The sequence below is a fragment of the Denticeps clupeoides genome, chromosome 1 (genome assembly GCF_900700375.1).
Source record: "Denticeps clupeoides chromosome 1, fDenClu1.1, whole genome shotgun sequence".
Lineage (NCBI taxonomy): Eukaryota > Metazoa > Chordata > Actinopteri > Clupeiformes > Denticipitidae > Denticeps > Denticeps clupeoides.
The window spans coordinates 30,036,827-30,060,343 of NC_041707.1; the positions used below are offsets into that span (position 1 = coordinate 30,036,827).

Below are 23,517 nucleotides of genomic sequence, written 5' to 3' on the forward strand. Positions count from 1 at the left end.
CTACTACTCACCTGCCTGCAGAGACAAGGCCGAGCTCCTGGACCTCCTGGGTAGTACAGAGATAATGTATTCAAACGCTTGAGGGCGTAGGAGAAACTTCCATTTGACGAGAGAGGCTGCGGCTGTACAATTTTTTCTGCTCCACTCAGAACAGGCCTTTTGTCTTGGGAATTTGGTTCGGTTAACATTGTGAAATCATCAAGACGTGACTGTTTGCTTTTTGTGTCCAAACAAAAGCCTGCCTCAGGACGGGTTCTTTACTCAGAAGAGTACAGATTGAGAACAAGATTGTTGTGAATGGGGGAAAAAGTATGGGTTGAAATACAGAAGCAGATGGGTGTGGGTCAGAGGTTTCGGGTGGAGGAGGTGATGGTTGGGAACAGGAACTGGAGGTCATAATTGACTGGGATGACAGGTTTCATTTTTTTCCTTCCCAGCAGGGCATTGATCTCAGGCATCAGCCTGTCTGGAAGGTCACAAACTTGTCAGGTTGTTGTTTTGAGGATGTCATTTCTATCTCTGAAGAGGGTTTTCTATCTCTCATTATTTTGTGTGATTCACATCCATAAATAAAATCATTTTTAATAATTAAATATGCAATGCTACAACATGTGTTTTCAGAATTTTGGAAGTCAGGAGAATATGGTGAAGTGCCCCATCTAGTGTAAAGTAGTGTAAAGGTTGTACTTGGATGTTTGGTGCACAGATACATTCCTGTAGGGCGTCATTATGAATGAATGTGTCACACTAACATTGCCATGCTCAATCACTAGAAAAAAAGGTTTGAGAAATGGCATAGAGATAAATCAACAACTATATGCGTTATGTTTCTTAATGTAATATGAAGTAGATAAATAAAATAAGTACATACACACTGACTTGTTATTTCTGAGATTTGTTTTAGAAATATATTTTTAAGTTTGTGCGTGTCTGTGTGTTTCCATGGACGTCTCGCGTGACTCACACTTCCGGTTCCCGGCAGGTGCGGCAGGTTTTACTGGGCGTCAGGTGTTCTGACATTTTCTGCCACTTCATGAGAATTCCCTACCACCCAACCCAAATATCGTTGAAGCAAACAGGTCAGTCCGCACCGAAAAAAACTATCAGGTCAAAAAATGCTTGCTGAGTTGTATCAATATAAAACGGAAAAAGATGCAGGAGTAGTTAACACCCCGGAACTTCACAAACCTGCAGATTAAATCCAGAGGGGGAGGCTCTCACCTGGACAGGCGGCCGGAGGACGTGTTTCCCGGTACCGAGTTCAGTAGGAGAGCGGGCGACTTTTACCACGCCGAGACGAGAGTGGCGGAGAGTTTCCAGTTTCCCAGTCTACACCCGAAACGGATCCAGGACACGGGGTACAGCCGCTCTGTCTTCACTCTCGCATGGCTGGCCCGTCCCGTATATACTGTCAGCAGCAGGAAGCCGGGGAAGGAAAACTTCATCCCCTTCAGCGCTGTCGCGTCTGGTCTGTGGGCTCGTTTTCGGTCTGAAATGCACTTCTAGAAGAGGACTGTAACTTTTGTCACCTTGTGGGCTGCCTGTGAGTTTGTTCGCTAGCCGCTTAGCTTAGAGTTACGGTAACTGTAGTGTTTCGTTACTTCACCATTGACAGTGTCGCGATGTGAAAAGTTCGGCCTAAGCATTGACGGATGTTGTGGTAACGTTGTGGGAACGTTGTATTGCTGGTTCCTACGGGAAGTCGTTGAACTGCGCGAATTACTGTCAAAAGTGGGTAATGTAGTTTTTCGTGTTTTGTTTGAGGCGCATTTAAACCCCTGACCTGAAATCTCTGATTCGAATGTCAATATGTTCATCCCCGAAGTGTCCAAAACAATTCATTTCGTGTATTAAACACCGTACATTGTAGAAGACGCGTATATTAACGCAAACGCGTGCTCTACGTCCATGTCACGTGACCCACGTGTGGCTCAGGGCGGATTAACTCGCTGGCTGGGTGACTGTGAACTTGGGTTCTGGTCGGGCAGCAGTTGGACCCCAGGCAGACAGGGTGCCGTGTCTCTCCTCTGCACCTCCACGGGGCAACCACACCACCCCTGATCTTCAATTCTGTTCTTGCCACCCAGAGGAAGGCAATGTAGCATCTCACATTTTTGCAGGATGCCACAGGGGCTCTGAGAGAGGCTTGAGAAAATGAGCGTGACGTCATGGTTCCTGGTCAGCAGCTCGGGCACACGCCACCGTCTGCCACGGGAGATGATCTTTGTTGGCAGGGAGGACTGCGAACTCATGCTGCAGGTGAGTGCGTTTGACCGGACGTTGACATTTTAAGGTGTTTTGCCGAGCAGTGCTCTGGCCCCTGGGTGTGGCTGCGTGCTTGATGCCAGTGTGTGAGTGTGATAAAGAAGCGAAGTGCACACATGTGCACTTTGAGTTTCTTGTAGAAAAACAAAAACTGCCATTTCATTCAGCAGAATTTCTGGTTGTTGATTGCCAGTGACTGTACCATTAGGCTTCTGCAGTGAAGCCTTTACTCATTTTTTTTTTTCAGCCTGTTGTCTCCAATTTACACCACAGCGGTTAGCCCTCAGAATTCAAACATTCCTCTTGTCCTGAATGAGGAGAACCGACTAGTCCTAAAAATCCCTCCCCTTTTTTTTTTTGTCTGGGAATGCCACTGCTTCCTTTTTTGGCCCACTGCAGCATTGTTCCATGTGCTCATTCACCGCCACCCTCACTGTTGATGTAAGGAAGCCGTGGCTGTAGAGGACGCTGCATCTGCGCACTGTTGGGCTTGTTTGTTTTTGACACAGATTATTAACCTAGGCTGTCTCCAGCGAGCGCACAAGTCGACCTGCACGCTCAGCATTTTTCATCATATGCAAGTAGGCCATGCGTCTTTAGTATAAATAGATCCTCTTGTTTGATGCCAGAGGTCATGCGCGTCGTTGTGATAAGAATGAAAATCGCCTGTGTACGCTGATGATAAAATTATAATAATTAACCAGTAGAGAGGGGTAGGGAAAATTATTCACGTGCAGCTCACTTTGGACATCTAGTCCGGCCACAGCCATCAGAGTTCGTTCGTTACATCATCAGTCATCATTGTTTGCTTGTGTGTAAATGAAGCCGATCAACAATACCCTGCCCCCATTCTTGCCATCAGGACCGGCTTAGAATGAATCAGTTCCCTGTCTGCTCTGTGTTCAGTACTGATAAGGGCAAAGGCAGCTCTGGAACTGACTGGTGGTTTTGGATCTGATGTGACAGATCCCATGAAAATGCCTGGGCTGATGGGCGTCCAAATGAGGACTGGCTTTGATGGTCCGGGATGTGGCTAATGAGCGGAATGAATCGCAGCTTGTTCTGAACTCAGTGGCCAGGGGTCTTTGTGGGGGTAAAAAGCCTTGAGTTTGAAGCGTGAATTTGTCTGTGCCTTTTAATACTTATAAAACAAAAGCCTACAGTTCTATGTATTCTCTAGATATTATGTGCGTCAAATACAAAGTATGCATTTAATAACCACATTGACCATTTGTAAAGTTTTGTGCATGTGAGTCACACAATTCCTTTCAGGCCTATCTGAACGATGATGTGTTTATATAGTGGCCTCCAGATGTCATTAAGGTAAAGGCATTAAAAGGGACTGAAACGTTCTTAACATGTCAGGCTTCCTGCCCTCACCCCATTTCAGTACCTATTCAGTTGTGTTTAATGACTCATAGAACTGGTTTTGCTGCTGGATATCACATATCTGTAGCCCTTAGCGGATGGTTGCTAGGTTGCTGAAAGATTGTTTCTCTGCCTGTGCCCCAGTCACGCAGTGTAGACAAGCAGCACGCTGTCATCAACTACGACCCAGCCACCAACGATCACCTGGTGAAGGACCTGGGCAGCCTCAATGGGGTGAGATAACGGGATCCGCCGGCTTTATCTGCTCTGTTTAGTATTTATACTCCTTGTCAGAGTAATCACTACTTCATGCACACATGCCCTTAGTCATTCTAAAGAGCTGAGGTGGAGGCAAGACCTGGCTTCCAATTGGATTTTGGACTTGATGACTGTTCCGGCACGTGCAGTTGGCTGGCTGCTTCTTTTCATGGTAGAATTAAAAGCTCGGGGATCAAGGCTTTCCCAGCTAAATAGGGATATTTGCAGATCTACGTACTATAATGTTGAGTTGCTTGTGAGACACAGATGTCTCACTTTTGGTATAGTAAGCATGCATGAGCCCATGCTCAAGTTTTTTTATCCTGTGGATCTGCTTGGCGGTGTCAGATGGGGGTTTCAAATGAACAAATTTTGTCTAATCAACATAGCTGAAAGATCATGCTTTTAGTGACCTCTGTGTTGAGAGGTCCCCATTGAGCCCAGAACTGGGTGAGCATGGTCCTGGTTTCATACCAGCATATAGGGCCCCCCATGTCACAAAAAGAGGTGTGTTTGCAGAGCTAGGCTGACACGACCGGGCAATTTCTGCTGCCTTGTCTTTTTCTTTCAGTGACTCCCTCTCTCTCTTGGTTTGGACATCAAGTTAGTCCCATTTTAGTTATTTTCCCATCTTAGAACCACAGTTGAATTATAATTTGCTTTATGCATATCATATTAGATATAACTGCAGCCAGGCTCACCAGCATGGCTCAGGGCAGCATTTTCTGGCATTACCAATCACTCTATGCACCAACCGCATAATGCCAGTTACATAACCCTAATTCCCAATCCTGTTACAGCCGTTGTAGTGGGAGTGAAGCCAGGTCCTGCCTGCCTCAGATGACCCAGACTCACTGCAGGGACAGAGCCTAGGAGCATGTTACAAGCAGATGTAAAATGGAAAACGAAAGTCCACTCCACTCTCTAATTCAATTTTTGCATGTCAGGACATTGTCTGGTCCATACCAGGTTCTAAAATGACTTAAATCAAACTTTAAATGTACTAAAAAAACACAACAGATTCCACAGTAGACAAAAGCAAAGCACAAATGAAGGAAAAACTGTTGACATCCTGGCTGCTTTCATGGCCTTGAAGAATGTAAATACACAGCAACTGTGACCAGCTCTGTAAACTCAGCAGTTTTGGCAGTTTGCTGGTCTGGAGCATATAGGTGTGTGTTGACACAATGCAAAGGAGGAAAGATTTCTGCGATGACCTTCAAAAAGCTATTCTTGCTGTTCATCAACATGCAAAGATCTCTCTCAGACTCTGAAGGATCCATTTGGAAAATGACTAAGCATGTATGGATTGTAAGGTTTACCACAAGAAAGCCTCTTCTCTCTTGAAAAGGAATAAGGCAATATAAAATGTGAGCTACAACCTTTTGAATCATGGAGTGTATTTCATACAGGGCTTTGTTTTGAATATTTTTTGTGTGTGTGTGTGTTTCTATTTATATGTTTTTATACTTCTGAGGTCCAAATTAATATAATTTAACAACCGGGTAAGGACCAGTTTTTTTTTTTATCTGATACATGAACCTAGATTTTAAACTGTGATGTCTGTGTTCCCTTCTCCCTCCACAGACATTTGTGAATGATCTCCGAATCCCGGACCAGACGTACATCACTCTCAAGCTCTCGGATGTTATACGCTTCGGTTATGATATCTTTTTCACGCAATGCAATGCATAGTTTTTGCCATTGGAATGTTAATGCATGTGTCTATTGTAGTCAGGAGTTTCAGATTAAGCCTCACATTCTTCTGCAAATCTCATGTAACCCAAGGAGAAAGAATGTGCAGGAAATCCTCTTATTTATTTTTTAAATGGACTTCTGTTTCTGGTGCCATTTCTGCATATGTAAAATAAGACTAATAAAAATAGTCATCACAATAAGACTATTTAAGTGAATTCTTAGTTAAAAATGTGAGCAATAGGACTAATTAGAGAATTTCTGATGCATATTTCACAAAATTATATTTCTCATTTAGCTAGATAGTTAAAACCAGATATTAGGAGTGCTTATAATCTGCTGTTCCGGAAATTTTCTACCAAACTGTATTAATTATGCTTACTGAAACATTGTTTTGTGGAACACATCCATAATCTTTTACAGTGATCAGGTAGTGGTTTGGGTTGATTTATTTTCAAGCTTGACTGCACTATTCAGTTATTGTCAAGATTCATCCAGACCACAGTAAATTACCAGCAACATTTAATTCATGAGAAATTTCTGAAATACTGAAATAGAATCTGCGCAGTGCAGTTTGATTGTGCCATTATCAGGATGGAAGAGAGATTTTAATCAGCACATATTGAGATTCCTGAATATAAATGAAATATTTTACAATGACTCATTAATGGTTGATGTCAGTGTTTTGATTGATAAATGAAAGTCAGCAGATTTATTGTTTGGTGTATGTCAAGACGTTAGCTCCTGCATTAATCTGAGATGTTCACCATCTACCAATAGACTGTCTTGTAATACGGCTGGTGACAGTGACTTACAATGGCGTCAAGTTTGCCCTCCGTTATGCCAGAAACAATGAAGCTGCACTGAGATCATTGCTAACCTCCTGTCACATTGAAAATACCAACGGTAACATGTAGGGGGTGAATGGAATTGTTCTCTTCGTCTTCTTTGTCTGCTACCACTGTGTCTTTGGTCTGTGACCAGGTGTGAACTGGTTGCTGTCTAAAAAAAAATTCAGTTGTAATCATTGTTAAAGAAAAAGCTGTAGAATTTACCTGTATCTTCCGGTTTATTTTTTGGTTGTTTTGTAGTTACTTTACGTGTAAATTCACGTGATTGACCCATTGCATGTTTATGAATCAACATTTACATTTAAGGCATTTGGCAGACGCCCTTATCCAGAGCGACTTACAATGTGCTTTCATGTTACAATCAAGTGATCATGTCCTGGGATGCTCAGGATTGTATGAGATTAACAGGTGAAAACAGGCTGTCAGAGGGAACAGTGCACAGTGAGTCACAGTGCACAGTGAGTCAAATTTATTGATTGTACCCCAACAATCAATCAATCTAAAGTTCAAGCCAGGTATTCACCTGCAGGACGTAATGATAAACTGTTGTGCATAGCTGCCTCAAGGCATTCCTGTGTTATTGGGAAGGCCATTGAAATATTACCATAATGAATTATATCTTAACTGTATACAACAATTGAAATGTGATCTATAATTTGCTTATGACCATTATGGTAATTCATTAGGAATTCAGTCTTTGAGAAGTTTTGAGTTCCTTAACTGTGCCACATTCTCATGTTTATATCCTGGAGAGGAGCCAGCACAGAGTCCCAGAGGAAGCTCTGAAGGTAATGTGGTCAATAGTTCTGCAAGTTGTGTTATGTTTGAGTGGTGTGTGTTGTGTTCATGTGGAGGGGTTTACAAGTCCAAGTCCTGTAAGTGTGTGTGTTTTGTTGGTTAACTATCTGCAATTCCTTTTCTCTTCCAGCATGAGAAATACACTAGTCAGCTGCAGATGGACCTGGAGGCTACAGAAGTTAGGAAACATGAGCAGACAGAGGAGAATAACAAGCACTCCGACTCCACCCATACCAAAATGGACAATACCGAGCGCAGCACCAAGACAGGTACATGACCTTGCAGTGTCATATTCTTTGTACAAATCAGGCATGTAAAAGCATGGACTTTGCAGTGATTGCCCTATTTCTTTTGTTCAAGAGACACCACAACCCCCACCCCACCCAAGGTCAATAGCTCAGGCATCATTTGCATATTTTGTGGTCGCAACCACAAAATGAATGAACTGTGAATAACTTGCAAATTGTTTTTTTTTTTTCTTTTTAAACATTCCATATTTACCCACTGAAATTCCTATGTTGCATTAATGACTGCAAAGGCTGCAATGACTGCAATTCTTTTTGGTTCAGTCTAAATTATTTTTGTATTTGCATTACCTAGTGGTCAGGGTGAGAGCACATCAGGAATACAGGTATCAAGTTGGATTACTGAGTGCATAACCGAATTATATGCTCAAAGCCCCAATAATTACACAGGCTCCTATCTGGTGCATGAAAACATTGTAACATCATGTGATCAAGCCTCCAATGGTGGTCTGTGTGCAGGCATGGGTGGCCTGCCAGGATTTGTGAATCCTCCTGTGGAGTCATGGTTCAACCAGTGACTGTAATCCTCTAGCAGGACTTGACATGTTTGGTGTAGATGGTGTGTTCTGATTTGCAAGACTAGGCTTGATGCCCTGTTCTATAACATTTTTATGTTAAAGTGAAGTGACAGAGAACAACACATGTGTCCTCTGCTTTTAACCCATCATCATTAATGGGGCTGTGGGTTGCCTTGAAAGGCGCCCTGGAAGCAGTGTGTGGGGACTCTACTTTGTTCCATGGCACCTCAGTGGCACCTTGGCGGATCGGGATTCGAACAGGAAACCTTCTGATTATGGGTCCGGTTCCTTAACCTCTAGGCCACCACTGCCCCAGTCACCACTGCCCACCAATGTTTCTAATACATGTCCTTATTTCTGAGGCTATAGTATTAAAGCTCATACACCTTTTCTGTATAATTATATGAAGAAATATCATCAGCAGTTTTGTAAAATAGTGGATTTCACTGTGACTGACTCCAGGGTGAGCCTGCAAAAAAGCTTGATTACTTGTACTGAATAGCTTGCATTCATTCATTCATCTGCTGGTGATGAAAATTTCAATGATCTTGAGGCATTGGTGCCTTGTACTCTTAATTGGCGGAGCCCATTTCCCCCTTCACATAATTGATGCCCACTTTTAGTACCCACAGGTCTTAAAGCATTTTACTTTTAACTTTTGTCTCTTTAAATGCTTGATTTGTTAACTGTCTGTGCAGCATGGCTCTTGGTAATGTCTAAACATGTACAGGGAGTGCAGAATTATTAGGCAAATGAGTATTTTGTCCACATCATCCTCTTCATGCATGTTGTCTTACTCCAAGCTGTATAGGCTCGAAAGCCTACTACCAATTAAGCATATTAGGTGATGTGCATCTCTGTAATGAGAAGGGGTGTGGTCAAATGACATCAACACCCTATATCAGGTGTGCATGATTATTAGGCAACTTCCTTTCCTTTGGCAAAATGGGTCAAAAGAAGGACTTGACAGGCTCAGAAAAGTCAAAAATACTGAGAAATCTTGCAGAGGGATGCAGCACTCTTAAAATTGCAAAGCTTCTGAAGCGTGATCATCGAACAATCAAGCGTTTCTTTCAAAATAGTCAACAGGGTCGCAAGAAGCGTGTGGAAAAACCGAGGCGCAAAATAACTGCCCATGAACTGAGAAAAGTCAAGCGTGCAGCTGCCAAGATGCCACTTGCCACCAGTTTGGCCATATTTCAGAGCTGCAACATCACTGGAGTGCCCAAAAGCACAAGGTGTGCAATACTCAGAGACATGGCCAAGGTAAGAAAGGCTGAAAGACGACCACCACTGAACAAGACACACAAGCTGAAACGTCAAGACTGGGCCAAGAAATATCTCAAGACTGATTTTTCTAAGGTTTATGAAATGAGAGTGAGTCTTGATGGGCCAGATGGATGGGCCCGTGGCTGGATTTGTAAAGGGCAGAGAGCTCCAGTCCGACTCAGACGCCAGCAAGGTGGAGGTGGAGTACTGGTTTGGGATGGTATCATCAAAGATGAGCTTGTGGGGCCTTTTCGGGTTGAGGATGGAGTCAAGCTCAACTCCCAGTCATACTGCCAGTTTCTGGAAGACACCTTCTTCAAGCAGTGGTACAGGAAGAAGTCTGCATCCTTCAAGAAAAACATGATTTTCATGCAGGACAACGCTCCATCACACGCGTCCAAGTACTCCACAGCGTGGCTGGCAAGAAAGGGTATAAAAGAAGAAAAACTAATGACATGGCCTCCTTGTTCACCTGATCTGAACCCCATTGAGAACCTGTGGTCCATCATCAAATGTAAGATTTACAAGGAGGGAAAACAGTACACCTCTCTGAACAGTGTCTGGGAGGCTGTGGTTGCTGCTGCACGCAATGCTGATGGTGAACAGATCAAAACACTGACAGAATCCATGGATGGCAGGCTTTTGAGTGTCCTTGCAAAGAAAGGTGGCTATATTGGTCACTGATTTGTTTTTGTTTTGTTTTTGAATGTCAGAAATGTATATTTGTGAATGTGGAGATGTTATATTGGTTTCACTGGTAAAAATAAATAATTGAAATGGGTATATATTTGTTTTTTGTTAAGTTGCCTAATAATTATGCACAGTAATAGTCACCTGCACACACACATCCCCCTAAAATAGCTAAAAATAAAAACAAACTAAAAACTACTTCCAAAAACATTCAGCTTTGATATTAATGAGTTTTTTTGGGTTCATTGAGAACATGGTTGTTGTTCAATAATAAAATTATTCCTCAAAAATACAACTTGCCTAATTATTCTGCACTCCCTGTATTATATTAATAACAATGATTTTGTAAAATAACTCTTAGTTATAAAATAACAACTCAATGAATGGCTGTTTAACAGCTCTTCCTGTCTTGTTTTTGTTGGTTCTCTCAAGCTTTGTTAATTCATGTATTGGGTAAGGAGTGGAGAAGGGTTCACCTCCATGTTCCTCACTGGGATTATTCCCTTTCCTCTGGGAACCCTCTCTTCTGCCTCATTAGCATCGGGCTGGCTCAGCACTCTTTAAGAAAGTCTTTTAAGTGACCCCATGACATTGTCACAGCTGTCCCGGACCTTTGCCATAGTCCATGTGTACCCCCTGCCTGTCCCCAGGGCCTGTATAACAATGTGTATGTTCCAGTGTTAAGAAATATCCTGTAGTTCTGTGGGTGGTGGTTTTTCCCTTCTTTCTCACTAAAATCTCTGTACACTACAATGTAAGAAGCTTTTGTTTTTTTCCGAGTGGAGGGTTTGTATCTTTAGAACAGTGACTTAAGTCCAGAGGACTGCAGAATTAGTGGCGCGCATGCTGTGCTGCTTGGCCTCTTTGTTGATGTCATTTCATCGCTGTGGCAACAGGCAGCCGGGGTTCTGTTGCTTTGATTTTACTCTGTATGTGGTCAAAATGTGCCTGTTCCCCTCTCCCTGTCTCTTGCACTCGCACTGGGATTAACAGGCCGCTGCCATTAAAATGAGCAGACTTGTTTTTGGATTTTGTCCTGCATGTCTCAGATGAATCTTGAGCGGGGACAGGGACTTTGTGACAGTTGATGTTCCAGTCCAGGAACCTCTGTCTTCTCTCTTGCCATTTAAACCATGGATTTATTTCTGAGCCCACACACATGCAGCAGCTGTTTAACATTTTTTTCCTCTTGTCACAGTGCAAGATTAGGATTAAAAGCAACCTATCACTGTGTACCAGGATTAGTCTTGATGTCTGCTTGAAAACATTGAATTCAGTGCATGCAGCCCAGTTTCACACATCAGTGCTGCCTGGTCCAGTTTCTTGTCAAGTATTGGTACATTTTAATAGTTCTGAGGTTTTTTTTTTTAGTATCATTTAGTATCATAACTTCTCTAATTCAGGAGGGGTTCAATAGATGTGTAGTATGTAATGCTTTTTTTTTCTTCCTGTAGCCTCAGAGACTCCACCTTCCAGGCCCACCCCTCTCTATGGGCAGCCATCATGGTGGGGTGAGGATGAGGATGAGCACAACGACCAGCAGCAGACTGATACAAAGCCACCAGACTGCAGTCACTCAGGTCTGAATTACTACAGACCACAACACACAAAAATATTCATTGATTTATTGATGCAACTTGATATCACCAAGGCCTAAAGGTACATATAACAAGTAACATGGCACAGTCTCTGCAAAATACCTAATTTAGAGTCTTTGTATTTTTATATAACAGTTTGACTGTGTAACAGTTGTAGTACATAGTGTGTACACAGTGTACCACAGTTTTTGTGGTGGATTAGTGAATAAAGTGAAATGGAAAAGGTAGGTCCTCCTCCTCATTGGCCCTCAATGCTTCCCACTGAAGAATTTTGTCCAGATAGGTAGAACTAATAGACTGTGACTGCATAACTGATTCTTTTTCTCTTTGCAATACAGTTTGCACCTGTATGTTGAATCATTCCCCTGTGTTGCCAGTCTGTCTTATCTGCCTCTCACATTGTGGCTGTGAGATTATCTTGTTTTAATCCCAGGTAATCTCATTTCTTTACTACAGTGGATCCTAAGGAAGGCACTAAGAAGAAGCTTTGTGCCAGTGCCCCCATCACAGTGGATCAGGAAAAGTCCATCTACTCCTACCGCAGGGATCCCAGTTACTTTGAGATCCCTACCAAAGAGTTCTATTCCAGACCCAAAACGGCTGAACTGCAAGCACATGAAGCACCCACAAAAGATCTAGACATTCCGGCCACACCCACACCTCCTGTGGTGCAGAGCCATGCATCCTTCACCATTGAATTTGACGACTGCACTCCCGGGAAGATTAAGATCAAAGATCATGTGACCAAATTCTCCTTCCGGCAGCGTAAACAGCCTGGCAATGAAGCAGCAACCACACCCACTGAGGAGATGTCTGTTGAGAGCAAGGTGGCTGATTGGTTGGTGCAGAGTGACTCTTGCATTATGAGAAACAAGTTCAGGCCAGATGACCTGTACAGCACCAAGAGTGATCTGCCCATTAACAACAAGGCTCTCGCAGGTGAGTGGTTGCGCACACACAGCAGACATTACTTTGTACTTGTAATGTATGTAATATAAATATGTAATATATTTGTTGAATCTACTGCTCCAATGTATCCTGTTCATTTATGCTTTGATACACTGAGAGATTTGACTGCTAATATTATTGTCTTCCAGATCACTATCATGAAGATGGCACACAGAGTGACTCAGAGGAACCTGTTCTAATGGAGAAGCAGGGATTGCAGTCTAAGCTTCTAGGAAACCCTCAGAGACCTTTCCATTCCCAGCAACAGCAACCTCTGACTGCTCCTGATGAAAAGGCTACCCTCTCAACCTCGCCGTCTCCACCACAGAGTCAGGGGAAACCAGAACCACAGCAAGCGTTTGTCATTGAATTTTTTGATCAGAAGAAGCGCTCTCATTCTTTCACCAACAAATTGAGTCCAAGTGAGTCCAATTCCGGCCTCAGGAATCGTCTGGAGAAGAAACAAAATGCTGTACTGCCTGACCGACCTAGCCCCATTCCAAACTCAAATCCCCCAACTCAACAGTTTACCATACCCCTCAAAGACTCGCCTGGGCCACAGAGAGCCAGTTCACTACGACGGGAAAAGAGCGACATTCGCCTCAGTTCCTCCAGCTTCTCTTCTCATTCAGCATCTGGCACAAACATTCGATCATTTGGAAGTGTGGGGCGGCGTACTAAACTGGCACAGGACTTTGCAGCTGAACTCCTCAAACATTCTAAAAAATCTGCCACCTCCTCTTCCACCGCCATAACAGCTCCAGTTACACCAGCCCTGCAGGGCTCCTCTGTCCGTACAGTGTCCACTGAGCTCCCTATTCCTTCTAGGACAGGTACAGAAGACAAACCCACCAGGGGCCCCAGGAGTGAAGAAGATGATAGCTTGAGTGATGCAGGCACCTATACCATTGAGGCTGACTGCCAGGACAAAGAGGTGGTGGAAGCACGTAATATGATCGATCAGGTATGGATCACTGCATCATGGATGAAGAAATAATTTCATTGATTTGACCAGCTCTCTTTTGGGTAAAGCTAAGGCCAAACAGATCATGGTTATTTTTGGAGACCATTAATCTTGTTAGTGGCACAGCAGACTTGTGAGAATGGGGGAAATACAGACCTCTATGTTCTATTTGTCTTTAGTTCTATACCCAGCAAATAATATACAACTCATACCCAAACAATATTCTGTCTTGTTTTATGCAAGATATTCCACCAAATGGAATGGGTTACTCAATATTCAATTTTCTGTATACTATGAAAATCTGTATAGAGAATCACAAAAGTGGCCCCTACCCTCACCACAGGCTTGCCGGTCTTGACTGTCTGCTATCTGACCCCTGCTTTGTTCCTAACAGGTGTTTGGGGTTGACGTGGCAGGACACAAGAGCATGACTCCAGGGCCAGTCTATATGACTGATAGCACTAACGGCAGGCAGGGCCAGGGTACACTTCACCTAAGTGAGAGTAGTTCTGCCTCGGTGCAGGGGCCTTATCCACCAGACCTTAGTGAATCACCTTTGGTCCCACAGGTAAAAAAAAAATAAAAAATTAAATTAAGTTATGACCACCTGGGTGGGCAAGTTCAATCAGATTAATTTCATTTGCCAATCAAGTCATATCAATCACTCACTCAACCAATCAGTCGTTCCTGTGGTGTGGGCGGGGTTAAGCCTTATTTGCCTGTTGGTGATTTGTTTTCCATTCTTTCATTGTGTTCCTGTGCTCATTACATTTGTGGTGTACATTGTATTCCTGGTGATGGGTCTTTACATCTTGGAGTGGATGCGGAACTGTTATCTAATGAGCAAGTATTATTGGCTTTAACAATATATCAATTAACAAATCAGCTAATCAATTTCAGACAAACAAATGTCTTGTTAGCTTGCAATGTCTGAAATTAATTCTTCTTCCCTTGTCTCTCTTTAGGGCTCGTCGGGGAGCTTGATGGACCCTGGGGGCCAGCGTTGGGTCTCTCGCTGGGCAAGTCTGGCAGATGGCTATTCAGAGTCAGGCCCAGTCTCTGGCCTCTTCAACATCCCAGCACAGTTGGAGCTCTCTGGTAGGGTGTGCTTGTGTTCTCATTTGGATTGTAGTAGTTCTTATAACTTACGTGAATGATAACTAATATGATGAGATTTTCTCAAAAAAAAAAAAAAAACTTTTATTCTAATAGCAACTGGACTATTTTTGTTCCTTTACAACATTTCACCCTTCCATTCCAAAGGGTTTTCTCAAGTCTGGGATAGTCTATTTGCTATTCAAATAACCTTTTTTTTTTTTTTTTTTTTTTTTTTTTTTTTAAGAGTTACAGTTCTTGCAAGGCAGCTGTGTAAAAATTGTTAAACCATTTTGGCTGGCTGCAATTATAATTAAGCAATATTCAATTGGTCCATGTCAATCTAAAATTAAACAAAACAAAACAAAACTAGCTGATTGCCAAATTATGATAGTGAATCACACATGAATTACAAACAATAAGACGTGAATTGTTTAGGAGTACAACTTCAGTGATCGTATTTAACCTTTAGTTTTGTTTGGCTGAATAGGAGGCAGAATAATCCATCAGGCCATGCTGAACCGAACCTTTGAAACTGAATCAGAGAGCAGTCCTCTGAGTTCACGCGCAAGGCGTGTGCTCCCTCAATTACCCTCACAGGAGCAAACTGACTGTCCACCACCTAGCATCCAAATCCAATCTAACCCCTATGCAACCTATGAGGTTAGGGGCAGGAGGTCAAAAAGCCCTCGGCAGCAGAGTGATGTCCATAAGTTGCGTGTCGGGGATGACCTGGAGCCGGACAGCTTGAGTGATGCCAGCAAATCGGATGATGGCTCAGTTCTAGAGCCGAGCAAGACCTGGAAAAAAGATCCTGGATTAAAGGCATGTGAGAATAGTTGGTCCGATAACAGATCCAAAACAAGGGACATCTCAAACACAGCTACCTCAATTTATGTTAAAGTTGAGGAAAGTGAGTCCAAACCTAACCAAGCTTTTCAAGAAATTCATGCCAAGTTTTCATCAGCCACTGTGACCAGGCAGTATAGCAATAAAACTTTGAAGCCCAATGCCTCTGATCCTAACCTAGATGTCTTGCAGAGTAACGAGGACTCCCCTCCACTAATGAGGCAGGAGAGCTTTACAACTTTCCGGACCACCAGTGACTATCACACAGCTCAACTACCTAATATCTCCAATGAACCCCCTTCTAGTGCTCGGGATCCTGCAGATGCCTTCAGAGGTGTCTGCAAACAGGACACTCAGGGTTATCTCAAGGACACAGAAGACGTATTGGCTGTACTTGAGGCAAAACTCCAGAATCAACAGCAGGTCAGCAGTGCCCTGGACGATTCTTTCTCTGGAGAATCAGATGTGGACACCTCCAGCACGATCAGCCAGCGCAGCAGCAGGAACATGCCCAACGCTACCTCCAAGAACCCTGCACTCACCTCTGGGCATCAGAAGGAAAGGTTATCCCTTGGACGGCAGGATCTGGATCAGCACAGTCAGCACTCCACACAGGAGAATCGGCGGCCCACAGATTCAGGCGGCAAAGTGTCCGATCTTGGCCGAAAACCCACAGTGCCACGTAGTTTTGCTAAACATGGTTTTAACGACAACAGTGATTACAACCAGCGCCAGTGGCCCGACTCTGTTACCTCAGACCAGGAGTACTCCAGCACTCGCAGGAAGTGCGTAGTTCCTTCGCAGAAAGAAGACTCAGGCAAGTCCGGAAGGAATTCAGTCGCTCAGGCCCTGGCCCGCTCCAACTCCCTCACTGCTCCTCGCCCAACCCGAACTTCTGTTCTCCGCCGTGCCCGGCTCGGAGAGGCTTCTGACAACGAGGGTGCTGAGGTTGACCGGACGTCACAGAACTCTGAGGGTAGTGCGCAGGGATCACGGCCTACACTGGAAAGCAGAAAGCTGTCCCGCCTTGACATCTTAGCTCAGCCCAGGAAAAGGACCGGATCCTTCAACACACCCAGCGATACGGAATCCCCCTCCACACGAACAGGATTCTCCAATCGCAGCTCAGAGCTCAGCAGCTCTGTACGCAAGGCCTCTGTGCCTGACCCAAAGGGTGTGGCTCGGAAAACATCAGGGACCACAGGCAAACAACCAATCATCCGAGGACGTTCCAGCAGTGCAAAGTATGCCAGCAGTACAGCCAGTGAGTAACAACAGCTACTTTGTGGCAAACCTGGAGCTTAGCTACCATGTTGCCATGTTTCAATATGTTGATTATTTTGCCATTCGTTTTTTTTTTTTATTTTATTTAAACTGAAACAGTAAAAAAATATATATATTGCTTGTAATTGTAGATCTATTTGATGTTTTCTGAAAAGTTAAAGGGATTGGTTTGAAGGAAAAGCTAATGTCCTGACTAACAGAAATGTTATTTAAAAAATGGGTGAACTCACATTAGCACTATATTACTCACAATCTAATCAAATGTTCACACTTTTTATCTACATTGTTTTCTTCTAAAATGGGTCTGTTTTGGTTCCTTTGGTTTCTGCTGACCCTTTTGTTGGGCAGTTATTTCACAGCTGCTTTTATTGGCAAGAGTGTTCATGTCAGTAGTTTCATTTGCTATAGTAACTTGATTTCATTTGCCTGAGCATTTTAGGATTTTTTTTTTGTCTTATGTCTGGGACATGGTGACCTGGTTTTCCCTCATTGACTCTCTTTGTTTCCTTCTCGCTCTTTTTTCTTTTTTTTTTTCTCCACTGTATTCCCATGATCTTTGTACCCCTGAAATGCCCCTTCAAACCAATTCACTGGGCCTGAAGGCTCCAGAAGGCATCAGAAGGGTTCAGATTACACCTCCACCTCGGAGGAGGAGTACGAACCTAGCCACAGTAGTACGCCTAAACCCAAACGCTCCCATAACCCAGGAACCTCGCAGACTCCTGTGCTGGCCCGGCCTACACCCAGGGTTCAAGAGGAGGGCCATGATGGGGATGCCTTCCAGAACTGGACCACCCATAGTGCAGAGATTGCCAGGTATGGTCTACAAAACAATGAACCATAAAGGAACCCAATCAAACAAAGGTCAACATTATACATCAGCCATCTCTGGCACTGAGATTTTGAATGGGAATGTAATCACGTATTTTTCTAGGTCTGATTTAATATAAGTGAGATGAACAAGAATATTGAGGGTTATTATAGCATATAACACTAGCAGACTTTAAATGAGCTCACTGACTGTGTTTACCTCCCAGCTGTGATAAGAAAGTCCCTTTATATATTTGTTATAATCAAAAAAGTGAAGTGAAACTTCTTTTGTACAAGAAAAGAGTTTCTGAATCTTTTATTGGAGTAATTGGAAAGTTATATTTCCCCATAAGAGTAAGAGTTACTCTTTGTTTACACAGACCTGTTCAGGGTTATTGTAATCTGTTGGTTTGATTTTGATCCTCGTTCACTGGTTTTTACATTGTTCTGTTCATACATACATCTTATGAGATATTAAGAGACCTTTGAATTTCTGTGGCCATCATTCTGTGATAACATTATTCAATGCACATTATTCAACATGGTGTAGTACATGATATTTTACAGCTCTGCTGTTGTGGCTAAAAGATTTGAGTGACTCTAATACTGGTTTTCACAAAGTTTACAGCTTTTTTTTATTATATTATTTTGCATATATTCCAGAAAGTTAAGAAGAGTGATCAGGTGAATTGCAAAGTCCCTCTTAGCCCTGAAAATGAATCAATTTTCACTGCATTTCAGTCCTGCCACAAAGGACTGCTGAGATCCTTTCAGTGATCCCCTTGTTAACACAAGTGAGAGTGTTGACGAGCACAAGGCTGGAGATCATTCTGTCGTGCTGATTGAGTTAGAATAGCAGACTAGATGCTTTAAAGAGGAGGATGATGCCTTAAATCATCTTGCAAGGAAACGCGTGCAGGCATCATTGTGTTTCATAAAAAGGGCTTCACAGGCAAGGATATTGTTGCTACTAAATCAACCATTTATCAGATCATCAAAAACTTCAAGCGTTGTGAAGACGGCTTCAGGGTGCCCAAGAAAGTCCAGCAAGTGTCAGGACCATCTCCTAAAGATGATTCGGCTGTGGGATCGGGGTGCTACCAGTGCAGAGTTTGCTCATGAATGGCAGCAATCAGGTGTGAGTGCATCTGCATACACAGTGAGGTGAAGACGTTTGGAGGATGGCCTTATTTATTCACTTGTATTACATTTTGGGTCCATGGCCAGGAATCTCCCTTGACCTTTATCCAATTGAGAACATGTTGTCAGAATTTGTGGGTTTTTGTTTGTCCACCCGCCTCTTCAGGACTGACAAACTCCAAGCACTGATTATGAAGGAATGGGTCACCATCAGTCAGGATTTGGCCCAGAAGTTAATTGACATCATGTCAGGGTGAATTGCAGAGGTCTTTGAATACAAGGGGCCAACACTGCAAATACGGATTCTTTGCATAAACTTGATGTAATTGTGAATAAAAGCCTTTGAAACTTGTAATTATACTTCAGTATACCACAGCTGACAAAACCATGTAAAAACACTGAAGCAGCAAACTTTGTGGGGTGGTAGTAGCCTAGTGCGTAACACACTCGCCTATAAACCAGAAGACCCAGGTTCAAATCCCACGTACTACCATTGTGTCCCTGAGCAAGACACTTAACCCTAAATTGCTCCGGGGGGGGACTGTACCTGTAACTACTGATTGTAAGTTGCTCTGGATAATGGTGTCTGATTAATGCTGTAAATGTAAAACCAGTATTTGTTTCATTCTCAAAACTTTTGGCCACTACTGTACATTGTGCATAAAATATAAAATATCCCTTCTTCCTGCTAGGCTGAGTCAGGACCTGGCTAAAGACCTAGCGATATTGGCCAGAGAAATCCATGATGTGGCTGGAGATACAGATCCTCAGAACACGGTTACATCAGACTCCATGAGAACAGTAAAGGAGGAGGTAACACAAGATGTACGCTAGTAGAATGACTAAATGTGTATAGAATATTGTACAGACATTACTTTATGTAAAATCATACCCATTGTGCTGGCTTAATATCCAAGCATAATCATCTTCCAGTCTTCTTGGAAGGCTTTCCTTTTGATTTTAGAAATATAGATGTGTAAGTGAGGTCAGCCACTGACATTTTGTGCAAATTTCTTGATTGAACTGTGTTCCAGCTGAGCCCAGTGAAGTTCATTGGGCTTGAGGTCAGTGTAAAATTATGTAAATTATTATAAACTTCTGAGGTGGAAGAACTGTCTAAATTTACCTTCAGCATCTGATGTCACTCCATAGAGCAACAATCAAATAAACTTAATAATAGAAACTGCAAACATACTAGAAATTCGCCAAACTTTGCAAAGATAGCATCTTGTGATGAGAAATTCTCTGAGCTCTTCAGTGCAGTCCTTTAAACTATTTATGGAGAACTATTTTATGGCTCATGTGCTTGATTGTATTTATTTATAAGTGATTGTATTTATTTCTCAATTTGCTGCTATAGATTATAACTATTCATCAGTGTCACGAAAAGATATTCCTAAAATCAAGAGACTCTTAACTCAGTCTGGTTTATTTTCCACAGTTGCATAATCACATTCCAGAGGCAAGTCAGAGCTTCCAGAAATTTCCACTGAACTCCACTGCAATTAGGGACCCCAACCAGACCTTATGTGCCCAAGATACACACACAAAGTCACAAGTCTGCAACCTAGAAGAGGTTTGGTTATGTAGTCCTTGCTAGTCCTAGTCTCTGATTTGATGCATTTTTTTAAAACGGTGTGTTGGTCTGCTCCTTTATAGTTCAATGTAGACAATCAGATGTTGAATCCAGTGTCTCAACTGTCTTTTGCCATCCGGGAGAACACTGAAATGCTAACAGAGAAAATAAAGTGAGTCCACGCCCTTTTCCCCATTTCCTTAGTATGTTTGTATGCAGCCATAACCTCTTATATTGACCAGTTTCACTTTTTTTTTGTTAGGGTTCTTTTCCACAATAAGGCAGAGGTGTGGGAAGAGGCTGAGGCAAAGGCCAATGCTGAAAATGACATTCCTGCACCGAAAACCTCAAACAAAGTTTGTTTTGTTTTTAATTCAGTTAGTGTTTGTGTTGCCAGCGATCTTTTCCCATAGTTTTGTATGTGTGTGATATTCTTCCACAGGAAATCACATCCATTTATAGAGAGCTCCGAAGGGTTCAGAGACAGCTGGAAGGTCAGTGAGTCAGAACTTATTTATGTGCCTTTATCCCTAAATCATCCCCATGCATGTTTGAGTCCTATGGTGCTACTCTGTGACCCTGTGTAAGTTTGGAAATGGTTGAAACCATTGCCTGCTCATATGGCATTATCAGAATTATTTTATCCATATTCGCATGTTCATACCCCAGCTCTCATTGTGGAAGGTACATTTTTAAAAAGTCTCAACTGCATAAGGTGAAAAAAATGAGAAGCTGGTGTATATGTATAATGTTTGTCATTGCAGCTATGCTAAGGATGCCATAGAATCCTTTCTATTTTATTAGAAGTCCAGTCACAATTTATGCAGCACGAAATATTTTATTTATTTATATATATTTTTTTCAACTGGCCCATTTTCTACTTTTCAGTCATCAACAGCATCATCGAGCCCTGTGAGAAGCCAGTGCCCAGTAAACCAGTGCATGCGCCTGCCTCATCTCTGTCTGGACTGAAAAGCGGTAGGAGATTCCTGAAGGACTGGAAGCCACTTTCATCCCTTCGGGGTGGAGGGGGTGGACCCTCAGCGAAGCCCAGCGGTGGCAGCAGGCGGCATGGATTGGCCTCAGATGGAGAGTTTTCTGTGGTCTGAGCAGATTTGCACTTGCCCTTGCCTACTGCTGAGTTGAACTAAACTCTCAGATGGGTTTAGGGCTGAATTTGCACTCATTTTTTTTCACTGCCCCAGACACACGTAAGTGGTACTAAGTGGCAAGATAATTGTTGAGGAGACTGTATTGAAATGCTTTATTTCAAATTGTTCAGTTGTATTCTCTCATTGGACCAAATTAGTTTATTTTAATATTTATGAAGAGTATAATAATAGATAAATAATATTTGGGAGTGTTCTAATAAAATAAGTAAGCCTGAATTGGAGAAAGAAAGAACTTGCACTTTGGGGATATTTTCATTTCTAAAACAGGAAGTTGTTTTAGTTTCTGGCAGTGCTCAGCAATAATAGGACACTACTGTAAATTTTGTGATGTAAATGTATGTATTGCCATCACAGTCTACTGCCAGACAAGAGGCATTCTGTTAAAATATGGCCTGATTATGAAAGGACAATCTGTAAATTCATGCAATGACAATCTGTCTTTAAATCACATGCACTGATTACTATGTACCTGCCAGTTTCAGAACTGAAACCATTTCAGGAACATGTGAGTGTGTGTTCTAGATTTTGTCTGACCGTAAGATTTATACATTCGGTCCAGACTTCCAAGGCCAAGCAAACTGTCTCTTTTGGTGGATCTTATTGGACAGAAAACAAAAGTATTTAGTTACATGTTAATTTAGGTTTTCAGTCAGTCATGACGTTACTGTAAAAGTAAAGTAAACTTTTTTTTCAAAGATTTAGTTAACCTGTATTTTAGACACCAGCCATATGGTCTGCTAGCTATGAGTGTTGCTCCAGTAGCCTGCCAAGTTTAAATGTGTCAAATATTTATTTTCAGATCTATAAATACAATAGATAGTATATACACAGTGCCATAGTGAAGTATTGGTGTCTGTAATATTTACACCTGATTCTCTCAGGAGAGAATTTTGTATTACTTTGTAATGAAAGTTGTCAATAAGTAAGCTATACAGACAAGTATATATATTAATGGCATTGCCCAAACTAATTGGGTACAGTTTCCCTTTAGGGTTTTACAGCTTGATCTTGAAAATGTGTTATGAATTAAATTAAATGATTCTGTGCAGTGTATGCTTCCATGAACTGTTGAGATCCACTGCTTTAAATGCTCAGTGTGTTTTTTGATGTTTATTCTGAAGCTCTGTTATTATTTTGTGCCATTCCAAAATATCCCAGTTTTGTTCACCATTCCTTGAGAGTAAGCAGTATACACGTCATCAGAAACACAAACCAGAGCCTGTCAGTGAATGTGTCTTTCAATATAGGGCTAAATGTTAAAAGAAATCTTTAAACACAAATATCTTCAATCCGAGACCATAAATATTACAAAGTGGGTGTTAAGTGTACTTTGTCATTTTATTCATTAATAATCATAACTGATGAATGAATGTTGCATGACCCTTCATGATCATGCTCCTTTAGTCTGTTTTTTTCCTAAAACCCCTGAAATATTTAGGTCCATTTGAAGGACATCTTTTTTTTGTGAGCACCTTTCTGCTTTTGCTTTGTGTTTGAAATCAATTAAAATGTGAGTGCCGATTCTTAATAAAAACAGTCTGATAACTTGACATTTCCTTTTCCATTGGGCAATTATTTTAGACATACTTGAACGTCCACAGTCAGTAAAGAAACTGGGTGATTTAAACTGCATTCTGAATGGGATTTGTCCTTGTTAAGTACAAGGGCTATAATTGTCTCCCACATAGTCGGGGGCAAAGAACCAACTTAGAGACCCCTCATATGCAGACAAAATAGGAGTCAATTCCTTGATGAATTTGTTGGAAAAGCAAAGCCATCGGGCTAACGGATGAGCAATAAGTTTCCTGGTTTTCGCCCCATGTTCATGTATTTGATATTGACTGGTTAATAAGCTATTCAGCATGTTGCGTGGACAGAAAATTGAATTCTGTTTGTAAGTGTTCATTGTTTAGCTGAATGATCATGGGAAACATTTGTTAATTTCTTGTATCAACTGCTGGAGACGTCCTGTGTGGGCCTTCCTGAGGTCTGCACTGTATGATATAATTTAACCTCTTAAATAGGGCTTTGTTGATTCTCACACTACTAAAGGAGACATGTCAG

At 42.2% G+C, this 23,517-nt stretch overlaps 1 protein-coding gene and 1 long non-coding RNA gene across 7 annotated transcripts; one reads left to right on the forward strand and one right to left on the reverse strand.

Moving 5' to 3' along the window:
• Positions 1–988: 988 nt before the first annotated feature.
• On the forward strand, positions 989–23,003 carry cep170ba (centrosomal protein 170Ba). Of its 6 annotated transcripts, none has more exons than XM_028998232.1 (20): positions 989–1,079; positions 1,195–1,543; positions 2,121–2,259; positions 3,778–3,867; positions 5,479–5,557; positions 7,167–7,225; positions 7,366–7,504; positions 11,472–11,597; positions 12,072–12,554; positions 12,713–13,527; positions 13,922–14,095; positions 14,493–14,625; positions 15,113–16,735; positions 17,358–17,571; positions 19,398–19,530; positions 20,147–20,281; positions 20,365–20,453; positions 20,544–20,637; positions 20,724–20,775; positions 21,170–23,003. In XM_028998232.1, the coding sequence occupies exons 3-20, from the start codon at positions 2,155–2,157 to the stop codon at positions 21,388–21,390; spliced, it is 4,764 nt and encodes a 1,587-aa protein (XP_028854065.1). In that variant the 5' UTR covers positions 989–1,079; positions 1,195–1,543; positions 2,121–2,154; the 3' UTR covers positions 21,391–23,003. The 6 variants fall into 6 exon arrangements, with proteins under 6 accessions (XP_028854065.1, XP_028854056.1, XP_028854073.1 ...); XM_028998223.1 differs by having other exon boundaries at positions 1,195–1,358; XM_028998240.1 differs by having other exon boundaries at positions 1,195–2,259; positions 19,398–19,518.
• Positions 14,835–16,624, reverse strand: LOC114800654 (uncharacterized). The gene is made up of 2 exons (XR_003751420.1): positions 16,224–16,624; positions 14,835–15,422 (listed from the first exon to the last, which is right to left on the reverse strand). It is a non-coding gene; the product is annotated as an uncharacterized LOC114800654 (long non-coding RNA).
• Positions 23,004–23,517: the final 514 nt, after the last annotated feature.